This window comes from Aplidium turbinatum, chromosome 7 (assembly GCF_918807975.1).
Source record: "Aplidium turbinatum chromosome 7, kaAplTurb1.1, whole genome shotgun sequence".
NCBI lineage: Eukaryota > Metazoa > Chordata > Ascidiacea > Aplousobranchia > Polyclinidae > Aplidium > Aplidium turbinatum.
Window position 1 is genome coordinate 28,815,509 of NC_137478.1, and position 15,658 is coordinate 28,831,166.

General features: G+C 36.0%; 1 protein-coding gene across 1 annotated transcript in view; it reads right to left on the minus strand.

The window, feature by feature from the left end:
- The window catches only part of LOC145774886 (putative ATP-dependent RNA helicase DDX28), a 22,116-nt gene extending 8,060 nt beyond the window's left edge, over positions 1–14,056 (minus strand). The window contains exons 1-9 of the mRNA XM_082586216.1: positions 8,845–14,056; positions 8,393–8,483; positions 4,968–5,143; positions 4,358–4,496; positions 2,907–3,085; positions 2,424–2,486; positions 1,943–2,018; positions 746–852; positions 251–361 (exon numbers count right to left, since the gene is read on the minus strand). Coding sequence (XP_082442342.1) covers positions 251–361; positions 746–852; positions 1,943–2,018; positions 2,424–2,486; positions 2,907–3,085; positions 4,358–4,496; positions 4,968–5,143; positions 8,393–8,483; positions 8,845–8,949 — 1,047 coding nt within the window. The 5' untranslated portion in view covers positions 8,950–14,056. The remainder of the gene's footprint in view (positions 1–250; positions 362–745; positions 853–1,942; positions 2,019–2,423; positions 2,487–2,906; positions 3,086–4,357; positions 4,497–4,967; positions 5,144–8,392; positions 8,484–8,844) is intronic.
- Between the last annotated feature and the right edge of the window lie 1,602 nt (positions 14,057–15,658).

Here is a 15,658-nt window from a genome sequence, read left to right on the forward strand (position 1 = left end):
ACTAAGTGGTTCTGAAACAGTTTGGATGACCAGTGCTAGCTAATATTCAATTCATTGTATACTTCGTTTAATCCTTAAATGCATGATACAACATGCCATGTAAGGAGGGGCTGCTTCAATATTACAGGATGCCCCTTTCTTCGCTCACCAACATATATATCGCAATATATAAGTCCCCATGGTGGTGGTATGATGTTTGAACAACCACTAAATCATGATTCTAAAACTAGATAGAGGTGGTTCTGCTCACCGCAATGATATCTTCCAATACAGATTGCGCATATTTCGGATATGTGGCGCTACTTAGAATCAGCTGAGCTGGGTTTGCATCCAACAATGGCATCCGCTTACCATGAGAGATCTGAAAGTGTTTATACAACTTATCTTTCACAGCTCTTTCTATATGTAGCTCTAGTGTCATCTTTGTATCATCCAATTCTAATTAAACGGGAAGAAAAACAACAATACCCCAATTAACTCAGTAATGATGTAATAACATACGATAACACTTTAAGTTTGTACTTCCAATAAAAAAAGAAAGAAAAACGCTAAATTTCTTTCTTTGCTGTATGTAGTAGTAACGACCACAAGTACGAATGAGCAATTTCATTGCAAATCTCAACAGCAAGCACATTTAATACAGACAAAACAACTTTCCAAATTCAATTATAAAGCATCGCTGTGCTAACTACCCTTATCCACTGAGTTTCTGTCTAAAAACAACACATCTCGTCCATGTACTTACATTGAGCCGCTCCAAGATACTGTGAACATAGTCAGAGAAACTGTCATCAAGAAGGGTGTCGCATTCATCAAGCACAGCAAACTCAACACGACGGAGGTCAAGCTTTCCTGGGATAAGTAAAAATACGATTGGAATGATGTGCTCGTGTTTAATTCTGTAATACTAGAGCCAAGAACAGACTGAGCTCCGATACGTTACAAATTTATGAATATTCTAACAGAATACTCAATAACCATGTGGAGAGTGCAAGCCTCTAAGCTCCTTTATTTTTCCGGCGACCAAACATGGCCTGTTTGAGATTCTTCCCGGAAGCCAAAATAAAAAATTTCGTTAAAAATTTGTGTTTTTAAAAATCAGTTAATTAATATCGTGTTTTCACTCAGATAAGAACAATGAAAACAAGGTCCTGAAACATAGTTGCAGTTGTAAAATGCATTGCTTCTAAAGTAGGTACAAAGTCAGTCCTCGAGTTTTTATCGGTCAACACTAAGACTTTTTGCGAAACTGTTATCAATAATATTTCTCGTCGGCGTGCGAGAGACTTTGCTTGGTTTATGAAAAACGGTTGCAGATGCAAGTGAAGAAAAGAGAAAAAAGTTTTACGCACAAACGCGGGTAGAAAAAAATGCAAGTACCAACGGAGTGGAGAAATGTTGGCTTGCGGAAACCGGCAACCAAATATGGCCTACTAGCGCGGTAGTTTCGGAGGCCATTTAAGGCGACTTCTCGGTGGCCATAGCCGCTGAAAGCTTAGAGAGTATCGGTAGTGCAAGTTTTGTGGTAAAACAGAAAAAAGCTAAGTCCCCTATAACCTACAGGGGCTGGATGAAGCGACAGCAAACATTTTAAGCAATCAATTAAGCTAATCGTCTGATTAGTTAATCGAGGATCAGGCCACGCAAACTTCATTAGTGGATCAGTAACGGGAAAAAATAGTCAATGGTTTAAGTTGCTCTATCGTTTGATTTGCTTGATCGGTGGATGAACCACTGTTTGTTTATCCAACTCTAAAAATCTACCGTAATATGAAACTTTCATGTGGTCAGACTGCACAAGAAATCCAAACGTGTCCATCACTGGGGCTTAGAATAAGAGGTTTTTAAACTTTAAGCACACTTTTTCATCCAAATAGAAGGTCATGATAAACAACTCACAGCCAAGTGACTATAGGAATTAGTGACGTCCTTATGCACTTACTATGTTTCAGCGCAACCAACAGAGGCACTGGGGTGGTGACCAGAACATCAGCTGCACGACCAGAAGTCAAGTTTCTCTGTAAACAATCGTACAGATTGTTACCTAGTGATACCACGGCTTAACAAATCAACAGATGTCTACACGAGTGATGCTGACAAAGACTAAAAACCATTGACAGATAAAACCAAGCAACCACAAGGCATTTAACATGATACATTTGTATCATAAAACTAATAATATGGAACATAAAACTATAAACTACGAACGTTTTCGGCCATCGTAGTTTATAGTTTTATGTTCACTCTAATTGTATGATGTTAAATGCCGTGTGGTTGCTTGGTTTTATCTGTCTATGGTTAAAGAAAGTCACCTCTCTACCAAAATTGTATTCTAAAGATTAAAAAGCTGACTAATACGGCAAAAAATGATATTATCATTTTGAAAATATCGCACAAACTCAAACGGTTCCGTTGAGGCTCACCATGGATGAAGCAGAAGAAAGAGTTTGAAACTCCACCGGCAAATTTAGTGACGACCCCATTTTCTGTTACAAAATCATAATAAATTGATAATTTAATCATTCAAGAATATGATGTGACAAATTAAAACAAAATTAAAAAAACGGCGATCTGAATCAATGTGTTCAAAAATTCATCAACAAAAACGTAGCAACAGGTTTTTAGTGCTGATTCTGAAAATACTTTTTCGACATTTCATGAGTGTATAATGACCAGCAGGCGTAAAATCCACAATGTTAACCCGACCATCAGTTACAACTACTCTGGGAACCACTATAAATTTGTTGTTGATGGCATTACCACAATAAAACTCGCTGTTAAGACGACACGATTTTAAAACAAGTCAATACTGAAAAAAGCTGCAAAATTTTGTGAATTGTATTTTTCATTTCCAAAGTGTTGTATTTTACATTTCCAACAAGCTAGCCATATTACTTATTAATTACCGCAACTTGTTGGCTCAATTCTCGTGTCGGTGTTAGAATCAGAGCCTTTGGAGAAGTCACATTAGAAGTGTTGTCACCGATCTGTGATCGTATCTCTGGTAATATTTTATGCAGAATTGGCAGAAGATAAGCAAGCGTTTTTCCACTTCCAGTCTCCGCAGCAAACATAACATTTTTTCCTGTACACAATTATTTTTGTAAATCCCGTATTTATCTCTAAAAGTAGATGCCAAAACGCAAGTGCGTGCAAAATTAAAGCAGCCAATGTTTTGCACGCAATCGCAATCTTTAACCGAACTACGCAACATTTTCATTTTTTCTCGGTTTGTCATTTCTACAATATTCCTTAATTGTGTTGTGCTTGTACGCAAGTTGCTTTTGTTGAAAAGGTGAAATGGTGAAAATGGTTAAAACGAATTGAACTGTGTGGTGTCGATTGATGGACTTTAGATATTGTTTGTAAGTTGTTGATACGATATAACGGCGTGTAAATTAAAAATGATTTTTAGTCGTCGTTTTTTTTCGTTGTTTATATTATAACTATGCCCAACCGTTTCATACATTTTTCATGGAACAACTGTTTTCATTTATCATAACAAAGAACAGCAAAAGAAACTGTAAATTATAGCTGCTAAATCCCTTATTATGAATTAGTTTAAATTGCAGTTTTGACAAGTTATTGCAAATTCTTCAAGTCAGAAGTGTGGTCTCAAGCTCAGCAAGTGGTTCCAATGAGCCACTCAACTTTAAGTATTGTGATAAGGGCTGTTTGGATGATAAATCCTGGGAAGCCCCAGTGGTGACCATGTTAACAGTCAACTTCCTGTGTTACTTGTCTCAATTCCTTTTAGTTTGTTTATTATTTCATTTGTTTTATTATGATGAGTAAATGTTAAAGTCTAATTGGGAAATCTGCACTCTGGCTGACTAATGCAGGTAAACTCACGGATAAAAAGTAGAGAATACCACACTAAATTGGCAAATTCAAGTTTTTTAATTCAAACAACTCAAAATTACTAAACCTGAACTTGCTAATTTTGTGGTACTCTTTACATTTTGTTAATTATTCTATTACACTACGCATCTTTTTTGATCATTGGTAAAGTTAAAAAATTTTAATGAAAAGTTTAGTGACAAAGTTTTATTTTGGTAACTTATCTAATCTATGTTTTGAATTATTTCACAACAGATATTTCAGAAAAAAGTGCAAATTTTGTTCAGCATTTAGATTTTAGACAAACTTTTTGCGCGAAAAAGTGATTATCTCTAGTCGCGTGACTGCTACGGACTGCCATTTAAAAACCAAAACATTAACACAGTCACAAACCATTGCAGTTCGTTTTGGTGAATATCTCATGCATTTTAGTGCGTTATGTCACACACCAAGCCAACAGAACAACTTAATACATAACCAAAAACTGTGTGTAACATGAAGCAGCACTCTGTCAAACCTTGCAAAATCTCAGGTATTGCTTTGGACTGGATTGCGGTGCAATTTGTCATGGGAGAGAGTCGAAGTGCGCTTACTATTTCCTCAGATAATGACAATTCTTCAAACGGGACACTGTTTTCAGGTTGGGTAGAAGGATTCTGTGTGAAAAGAGCAATCATAACGAATAGTATGCACAGCGCAAGTGAATCTCTTTAATTCTGAAACACAACCCACTTTTGAAGTCCTGTACTTGAATGAGGTCTATACTCAAACATAGGTTTTTCACTTCATGAGGATTATTTTGGTAAAGTAAAATATTTTGGATGGGAAAAAACCTAATGGCTTTAGTTATTGCAGTAATTTGAAGTTGAAAAATAATTATCATTAGTTTAAAGACCTTGAAATACTTTTTTGTTTGGTAACCTAGCCTAATTCTATTAATCAAAAATAATAATAAAATAAGTTATAACACATTGAATTATGACAAGTTACACGGCACAGTGATTACTTGGGCCATGACCAATTCAATTGACCAACTAACAACATAGACAAGCATCACATTTCCTAAAATAAATAATGGCACATAACAACCACACATCAAAGAACTTGTGAATTCTTAGTTATCAAACCTTCCTGACAGGATGGATAGTAAAATGTCTGCCTGGGCTTCGCACACTTGTCCAAGTTGATGAGGTTATTGTAGGTGGATTGAATTTGGAAGTGAATTGACTGGTAAGCATCGCATCTTGCTTCTTGTCACAGGATATTAACACTTTTCCAGGTCGTGCAAGCTGGAGTGAACTTTCTAAATGCAAATTTAGAAATAGTAAATTTTCATACACTGAACTACACAGTGTCATTGTCATACTTTCTACATACATGATCACTAGTTTTTGTGCTGTATCATTGTATCATCATCATCATCATCAGCCGGTCATGCCACTGCTGGCAGATGGCCTCCACATATGTTTCCACACCATTCTGTCTTTTGCTGTTCTCATCCAGGTGATGCCAATCTTTTCTTCTATGTCATCTCGCCATCTTCTTTTTGGTCTCCCTCTAGTTCTTCTTGCATATCTTGGTGTCCATTCTGTGGTTATCCTGGCCCATCTGTTGTCTTTCATTCTTGCTACATGTCCCGGCCATTGCCACTTTAGGTTTGTTGCTGTTTCTATGACATCTTTGATACAAGTTTTGTTTCTGATAACTTCATTTCTGATCTTGTCTTTTCTATTTATGTTCAATATTATTCTTTCCATGTTCCTTTGTGCTGCTGCCAGTTTTCTTGTTTGTTGTTTTGTGAGTGACCATGTTTCTGCTCCGTATGTTAATGTTGGCAATATTACTGTGTCCATGATTTTTCGTTTTAAGCTAATTGGAATATTCTTGCTCTTTAAAAAAGTGTTATATTGACCAAATCTTCTCCAGCCTGATGTTATCCTTTGGGTGATCTCAGTTTCCATGTCGTTTCCTGGCGTTATCATTTTCCCTAGATATTTGTATTGATCAACCTCCTCTATCTTTTCTCCATCTATCAAAATACCCGTCCTTGGTTGTTTCCCTGCTATCTCGTTACACATTATTTTTGTCTTTTTCTTGTTCATCTTCATTCCATCTCGTTTCCCTTCTCGATTCAGTTCCTCAAGCAATTGTTGCAGAGTACATTCTAACTGTGCAAAAAGGATGATGTCATCTGCAAATCTGAGATTGGTCAGCAGTTGTCCATTAATGACAAGTCCAGTCTCAGATTTCAGCCTCTTGAATATCTCTTCAACTGCAGCTGTAAACATAACAGGTGAAAGAGTGTCACCTTGGCGCACCCCTTTCTGAATCTTTATTTTATCACTTAATTTCTCGGTTCTGATTTATGCAGTGCCATTTGTGTATGTATTTTTGATAATGTTTACTATTTTATCTGATATACCATGAATTTGAATTGCATTAAAAACAGAGGAGTGCTTGATGGAATCAAATGCCTTCTCATAATCAACAAATGCCATAAATATGGGTAGTTGGTATTCATTCATCTTCTCTAAGATCTGCCCAACTGCATGCAAGTGATCAATGCAAGAGAATCCTTGTCTGTAAGCTGCTTGTTCAGGGGGTTGGTTTTCATTTAGACTGCTGCTTATTCTGTTCTTGATGATTTTCATAAATAGTTTGTAAATATGAGAAAGTAGGCTAATGGGGCGATAGTTTGCAAGGTCTTTCTTGTTTCCTTTTTTAAAGAGAAGAGTAATTATAGCATTCTTCCATTGTTCTGGCACTTTTTCGGTTTCGATCACGTTGTTAAATAAGTCACAAAACTTTTCGAGTAGAATATCCCCTCCTGCTTTTACCATCTCTATTACTATGTGGTCTTCTCCGGGTGCTTTTCCATTTTTCATCTGTTTGACTGCTTTTTCAACTTCGCTTTTCAGAATTGGAGGAATTTGTTCGACTGGATTTTTAGTGACAATGTTTTGTGTTTGATCATTGTATAATGTTTGATAGAAATCAGCACATCTTTCAATTATCTTTTCTCTGTTTGCTGTTTCTGAGCTATCTTCATTCTTCAGTGCCGGAATCAATGCTCTGTTTCCATTTTTTTCAGTGTTGCATTTTTTCAATCCCTTGCCTGTCTCAATTGCATTTTTCACCTGTAGGGTGTTGAATTTTCTTAGATCTTGTCTAATACTTTTTCGTATGTTCTTGCATAACTCTCGATATTCACTATTGCCTTTTGATGTTTCTCTCATCATTTCTCTACGTTTCTTCAGCATCTTTTTAGTCTCTGGTTTCAGTTTCTCTTCTCTTTGGCTCGTGACTATTCCACCAACTTTCTTTGCGCTTTTTTGAATAATATTGTTCAATTGTTTTGTCTTTTCATCTAAATCTTTGACGTCGCTTTCAAGTATTTCAAAACGGTTTTGCAACTCTATTTGGAATTCATCTGCCTTTTGAATCAGTTTCTCGGTGTCAATCTTTGGGTTTGATATTCTCACCATTCTAGTTCTTTCTTGTTTTACATTTAATCGTATAGTGCTGCGAACTATCCTGATGCTAACCCTTTGAATGACTTCAGTGTTAAGGACAATTTCTCGTTTGTTTGTTAAAATATAATCAATTTCATTTTTCACCTTTCCATTTGGACTTTTCCAAGTCCATTTTCTTCCATTTGACTTTTGAAAAAGAGAATTTGTGATGATCAGTTTCTCTGATGCTGCAAACTGGATCATCCTATCTCCCCGTGCATTTCTCTTTCCAATGCCATATGCTCCAGTGGTATTTCCGTCACTCTGTTGGTGTTTTCCTATTTTTGCATTAAAGTCTCCCATGATAACTTTGTAGTGACTTTTATTCTTTTCCATTTCTTCATTTATTTCTTCATACAAATCCTCTATTTCTTCATCATCATGGCTTGTGGTTGGTGCATATATCTGTATTATTTGCATAGAGTATTTATTGTTAATTTTCATTGTGAGGGAAGCCACTCTATCACTAATTCCTTTTATTTCTGTAATTTTGTGTTTTATGCTTTGATGGATTAAAAAACCGACTCCTTTTGTTGAAGTATCTCCCCCTCTGGTGTAGGGCATGTGTCCTCCTCCAATCTGTCTGTATCATTGTATGCCAAATGAAAATTCAAGCACAAGTATATACTATACAATTGAACATTAGACCTTTTAACAAAGATAATTGTATATATGTAAAAATTAAGTAAACAGACAAACTTTCATCATTATATTCAGTGTCTTATTTTACAAAAGCATAAAATATTATGATATGGAAACTGATAAAGTGAATGTCTTCTGAGACACCGAGATATGGAAACTATATTTATGAAACATCATAAGATTGCTGCTTCCTAGAATGGAGGTCAAAATGCAGAAAATCAACTCATTAAAAAACATTGTGAGAACTAGCTTTCATCTTGAGCGCTGTCAATTAAAAGATAGAATTATTCTGGTACTGTCCAATTATTTCATTAGTTCAAAAATTTAAAGCTTCCACATTAAGTTACTTTCGACAAATTGGTATGCCATGTTTACGTATGAAAATACTGACTACGCACTTTGAAGTTTTCCTTTTCTGCGTTGTTCCTTTTTCGTAATCCTTTTCTTGTAAACCATTGGAATTTGTATGATAGGAAGTGTCTGAGAAATCTGTTTTAAAAAATTGAAATGAAATTTTAATCTTGTGGATGGAAATAGCCATTTTAAAATCTAGAATACACCTTATTCTTAACTGAGTAGGCTTCTATATCTTTATCATACAAATCAGTTGATTTTTGTATTTGTGCTATTGTTCAATAAATAAATCCACACTCAGCAGCATCCTTGCGCAATAATGTGTATTTCAACAGCTCACTGAATTTCATCGATTCATTTTATGTACCGTATGCACCTTTCATCTATTGTATCTGTTATTTTTAGTAAAAATATACAAGTTTTACCTTTTTGAATGTACGGTAGTTAACTGAGAGAAAAAATTAAAAAGATTTTAACAAAGTATCAACGCACATACTTGTCTGGTTCCTCTACTACATTGCAGAAACTGCATCGAGTTTTTCAAGCACTTTGTGGACTGAGGTAACAAAAACAACCCAATTTGTTTTGAAAAAAACATCATTGTATTAAGCAACTATATGCCACATATGTAAACAATAGGGTACTTATAAATCTGAAAATGAAACATCACATTTATTTGAGCGTTTACATATGATCTTACAACGCAGCTTTCACCAAGATAAATTTTTAACACTCAAAAATTACTCCAGTGAGTTAGTTTTCCATCTACTGAATAAATTTGATATATTAGTTGACAGTAAGTTAGGGATGAACATTCAACTACTGAAAATGTCCTCAGAAAATCTTGTCAGTGGTGACATTATGCAGTAACTGCGAGGTTTAAAACTGGGACTAAGTCTTTACTTTTAAAAACAAGGAAGTGTGAAGTTTAACCAAAGTAAATCTAACGATTTAAACACAAGTCAGTTGAACGTTATGTGAGTCTTCCTTACTCCTCTTTTAAAGATGTGCTTGCTTAAATTATTGCAGATAAAAATATTTGAAGAGAAAGCTGCATTGCAATTAGAATCAGTTCAATTGTGGGGATTTCAAATATCAACCACAGGATACTTCAACTTGAAACACAAAAAGTCATCGTTATGACTGCGCATAACTACATGCAATAAAAATGACAACATAAAATTTGCAGGTAATGGCTATATATTCAGTAACTGCAGCTACTTCCTAACTAGCATGTCCTACATTGTTCAATGTTCATATTACAAACTATAGTGGCAACATTTGAACATATGCAACAGTGGCACATACTAAAATGGCAAAATTAAACAAAACTAAGATGGCAACATAATATACTATGAAAGTTTGTCCATTGGAGAATTGATTATACTTTTGCACAGTATAACTAGTTTTAAAAATATGAAGTCTCAAATTTTATTTGTACAACAACATTGCACACAAATGTTATCTAGAACAACTCAAAATAAGTCAAAGGCACACTAATCAGTTTTAAACACATTAAATTTGCAAATTTACACTTGTGCATAATTTTTCCTGTTATATTGGTTCAACAAAAGCATGACTCCATTGAAAAGTCCGAATGAAACATATTTCACACTGCTTTAGGTCGTAAGATACGGTACCTTTGAATTTTCAGCATGTTTAGCACACAAAAAGCATTTAATAACATTAAAGTTGTGAACACGTCACTATGCAATAATTAATCTGCTTTGCTGTCATTGGTTTTGGCTGTTTTAGAAATATCACGTTCACAGTTGGCAAATCTAGTTTTCTTTTCAAAGCTTTGACTTTTCTTAGTTGTAATGTATTGAGATCTTGTGACTGCATGTGGATTCTGCCTCGTTTCGTACCAAGCATATCAGAAGATACATTCTTAACCTGGGATCCTTTTGGTGTACGGCAAGCTTCCTTAAATAGTTCATCACTTGCAAGATGAATTCGTCTCAATGTAAAAACAAGAAAGTGTGAAGCAAATTGAACCAAAGTAAATCTAACGACTTAAACACAAGTCAGTTGAACGTTGTCACAGTCTTCCTTACTTTTATAAATGTGCTTGCTTAAATTATTGCAGATAAAAATATTTAAAGAAAAAGGCAATTAGAATCAGTTCAATTGTGGGGATTTCAAATATCAACCAAAGGATACTTCAACTTGAAACACAAAAAAGTCATTGTTATGACTGCGCATAACTACATGCAATAAAAATGACAACATAAATTTGCAGGTAATGGCTATATATTCAGTAACTGCAGCTACTTCCTAACTGTTCATATTACAGTATAATTAAACTAAAATGGCAACATTCCATGGCCACCTAAAGATACGGCCTGACTTGTCACATTTTGCAGAAATTTCCAGGTTTTTCTAACTTTGGGCAAACGTTTACCGTAAATAAATTTTTCTAAAAATTATATTTTTACGCTTTCTTTATTCTTTTTCCCAGATGACACAATAGGTTTTAACATCCTCACATGTTGAAAAACAAAGACAATTTGATTTTGTAGATTTTAGTCAAACTGTTAATTTTCAATAACAGTCTGATTTTGCGTTTTTCAACTTACTTTTTCTCATTTGCTACTGCTTCCCCAAAACAACAAAAAAGTTTTTTGTCATTAGGAAACCGCAAAAAGTAAAAACATCTAAAAAAATGTCAGTCAAGCACTAGCAGTAGCTGTAATCAAAATCTGCAAAATGTGACAAATCAGGCCGCATCTCCAGGTGACCATGCAACATTCAAACATGCAACAATGTCACATTCTAAAATGGCAAAATTCAAACAAAACTAAAATGGCAACATATACCATGAAAGTATGTCAATTAGAGAATTGATTATACTTTTGCACAATATAGTTTTAAAGAATATGAGGTCTCAGATTTTATTTGTACAACATTGCAAACAAATGTTATAGAAAACAACTCAAAATAAGTCATAGGCACGCTAGTCAGTTTTAAACACAATAAATTTGCAAGTTTACACTTGTTCATAATTTTTCCTGTTATATTGGTTCAACAAAAACTCTGCCTCAACTGTAAGATACCTTTGTATTTTCAGCATGTTTAGCACACAAAAAGCATTCAATAATGTAGTGTGTATTGAAATGTGATTATCATGATATGCATATGACCGGTTACCAAATTGTCTTTTTGATAACCATCAAGAAGTAACCCGGAGGCATAGGCGTAGCCAGGGGGGGGGCAAAAGGGGCCATGGCTCCTCCCAAATTTTCAAAGTGGATTCCGAAGTTGAGCCTTTTGTTAATAATACAATCAAATTTGTAGAAAATTACATCGTTTTCCAAGACATCTGGCAATTAACACCCCTCAAAACTTGTTTTAAACACACTGAAAGACATCAATAAATTTTGAAAAAACAAAAGAACGAAGTACTTTGAAGTCACATTCCGGCTTTGGATGAAGAACCTGATTACTTCTCTACAGAGCGTTTTCGACCATGACCGCAACAACCTGAAAGTTTTGCTGAACATATACAAAGAAGCATGTGAAATACTTGGAGTACATCCAAGTACAAGAGCTGACAATGCCCAGAATAGTGGAGGTACAAGTTTACCATGCTAACGTCTGTGCTGAATCGGTTTTCCAGTGTTTCCAACGTTCGGTATATGTCCCATACAATGTCGGATTGAGTAACTTTCTTCGGAAACGATTCAGTGACAACCCTTCATTTTTTGCGTTGCTATCTATCCTTCCACCAAACAAACCAACCAAGATAGATGAGAATGAGCATTTGTACTCTTTGGATAACCTTGACAGTGAAGTAATTCTCTGGAGGTCTTCTCTGACTTCTTCAGTCAACCAGGAAAGTTTACAAGAACTTCTTCTGAGTGTTAAATATTATCCAAGCGTGCACACTGCACAGTGCAATCCAAGTCATCCTGGCCTTGCCAGCAACAACAGTTGAGACTGAAAGGTCTTTTTCAATCTTCTTCTGTCAGGACCATATAAATGGTTAATCGTGTAAGTATTCGCCAGGCCATTGTGGCCAGAGTATCCCAGTGCCTTGCACTGCTATAAAGGATAGTCACCATTTCTGTGTAGCTTTGATGTATATACTTTCTGTGTATTGCATTTCGGGAATTGACCCTTCTACTTCAACTTTTGTTTTTAATTATTTGCCATAATTAGGGGCCGCAATGTTCCGGCGGGTCAATTGCCCTCTTGTTTAGAATTGAAATTGTGATGAAATTTTGTTGACATTGAATTTGCGTTGTTTTTGTGTCCTGCGTGATGTGGCTTGCCTGGCTGCAAAGAGATTTCACAACTGATTGTCGCTTTTTGCTGCGTGCCAGGAGCCGTTGTTTCTGGTCACAATTTTTCCTTTGTGTTGGGTTCAGTATTTAGTAAAGCAAGCTAGAGGAATGTGTGATTTTGGATTTAAGTTAAATCGTTTAGAATTAAGTGTGTACAAAATTTCAGCTTTTATCCCAACTCACTGAATCAAGTCATACGCAATAAATAAAAATACCAGAAACGATTGCAAGCATGGTTGAGGCAGGAAGAGGAGGGATGGTAGGATCGCATTGAGCCCCTACTCTCGTAACCAGCCGTCTGTAGCTGATCTTCCACAGATACCAAGTGCAATTTTTGAGCTATTTTTGGATGACGATACCATTGAACTTTTAACAACTAAAACCGTAAAGTACGCATCTAAAGCTGGAAATCACAATTTTGTTCTATTAGCTGAAGAAACGCGAGTGTTCGTCGGTGTATTATTGCTGTCAGGCTAGTGTAGTGTGCCAAGGCGTAGGCTTCATTGGTCAATCGAGCCTGACACACGTAATGAATTGGTGGCACAATCCATAAGAAACCATTTCGAGGAAATAATGAAGTACAGTATTTCCATGCAGCCGACAATGATCAACTCCAGGGATGGATCCAAGCGGGGTGTGCATAGGGATGCACAATACAGAATACCTGGCTATTCTAGAATATTCTAGAATACTTAATTTCGAATCCAGAATTTCGAATCTATTCTGATATTACGCGGCAATTTTTTCCAAATAATATCAAAGCAATAATTGATGCCTGTGTTACTGTGAATCTATGATTTTTATCAAACTTTTCAAAAAATTTCAAACGGGAATCAAGCATTAAAATGCGTAAACTGAACATTCAAGAATACATTTCAAAAACAAAATTACCGAAAAAAAGTTGTTTTCAATGGCACTGGCAAGGCCCAAAGTCCAATGTTTCATTTATTTTTAATTTTTTTTAAATGACCAAAAAGTGGAAACACTGCTCGAGAATACATCACTATCGACAGCAATAACAAAAGCCACGTTACCACATCTGATGTTTTGATGTACATACATAATTGCCTACAGTTAAATCGCCCGCAGCAACAACTATTGCTCGATCAGCTGATTGCTAGTCTATAGTGACGTAGACTGTACAGTCGCACGCTTCGCTGCTCACGCCACGCCTATTCCCGTTTTGAAAGCTCTGACAAAAGCCGGCGCGGAATGCTGATCAGACCGCAATGGGGCAAAATTTTATTGAAAATTGTTTTATGGTTAGTATTTTAAACACAAAGAACGTATACAATCGCCAAGTCAGGTTTTTCCTTTAGTATCCCTTTAATCCTTTACAGTCTACTGCTTACCAGTTCACGAATCTCAAGCGCGTGGTGTAAATCAATTCGCAGTACTGTACAGCACATGTAATGAATCATTCGTGGCCGCACACACAAATTATCAGGCCTCGAAATTCGTTTTTGTTGACGGTGGACAAACGTGTCTGGTCTGAGCAGCTATATCGGCGGACACACCAGTTTTAGCGTCAATTGTCATGCTTAATTACTTCATCTTGATAATTCTTTGCCATTTAAGAACTATAGCTACGGTTTAGAAGGCGTTTTAAAATTTCAGCGAAGTCACTCTAAAAGGCTTTCATCAGACCAACGACATGCGCTTGAAGACTGAAAAGCCAAAGCGCCGTGTAGCTGCTAAATACGCCGCATACCTGGTTAACTTCCACCGAACGAAGTCGTGTGGCTTCTTGCGTCACAATGCTTTTTGTTACGCTGATTCAATGTCATCAATCGTTGAATCAACGTAAAAATCGAAAGTTTTCAATAGAAGTTAAGGGATACAGTATTTACATTTTCAAGATGCTCGCTAGAATGCGCAAAAAATTATATTCTCGCAACAATTGTTCGTGCCATGCAGTGACGATTTGTATCGCTAGTTCCTGTGTTATTTCTCGGCGGACAAATATGACCGATCTAGATGGTACTTCCCGCGGAAATCACATGCTGTGACGGCGGACATGTCTGCCGTGAATTTTGAGGCCTGAATTATTCACTCGTACGGGAACGCACTGCGTGTCTGCAGTTCTGATAACTGTGTGAACCATATGAAAGAAGAAAAAAGGCGCTTGGAACAAACAGTCCACGAAAAAAGTCGGCGCGCAAGACGGAAAATATCAACTTTACATTTGTTTAACGTCGCACACTGTTCATTTAACAGATTTATTTTCGAATCCTGATATCCGAAAAAAAAAATGCAAATGCGATTCGAATACATTGAGATTCGAATCTCTAAGATTCGATATTCTCTATTGTGCATCCCTAATTGTGCAACCCCAAAAAATTTTAAAATGCTGCAACACGCAAGAGTGGGGGAGGAGGAGGGAGGTGGTGGGGGTGTCAATTGTGTGATTGTCACTATTAATGTATTGTTATTTTAGGAATATTAATCTTTTCTTTCTATAACAACTTTAAATCATGATATTTATTTGGTTTTCAGATTTTGATTCACATGAAAAATATTTAAAAGTTAGGGTTTTGTCTAAAATTAACATGTATTATATGTAGCGTAAGTATGCCTGCAACCAATATTTTACCATATTTCCAAAAGTGGCTGCGGCTTCAAGCACCAAATTCCTACACAATTCCGAAATCTGATAGCAACAATAGATCACCTTTTAATAACAACAACTCATCTCAACCGGACTCATCTTCTTCAAACACAAATGAACGTTCAAGCAATACAGCTCATTCATCACAAATTTATTTACCCAATGATATTGGCAGCAAAGAGTCTGGACCAGCTCAACCAATTCTTCCTGTATATCCCCGAGATGCGATACTGCAAAACAAACCCTAGATACTGCAAATCATTCCAGAAAACTTGGTATCAAAAACACAGATGAGTAAGCTATCTTATAGTATTTCCAATGATAAAGCGTATTGCCATTGTTGCATTCATTTCAGCACACATGCGTCAGCCTGTCAGGGCACCAAGAGCTGGCATTTACGAAAGAAGGATTCAGAA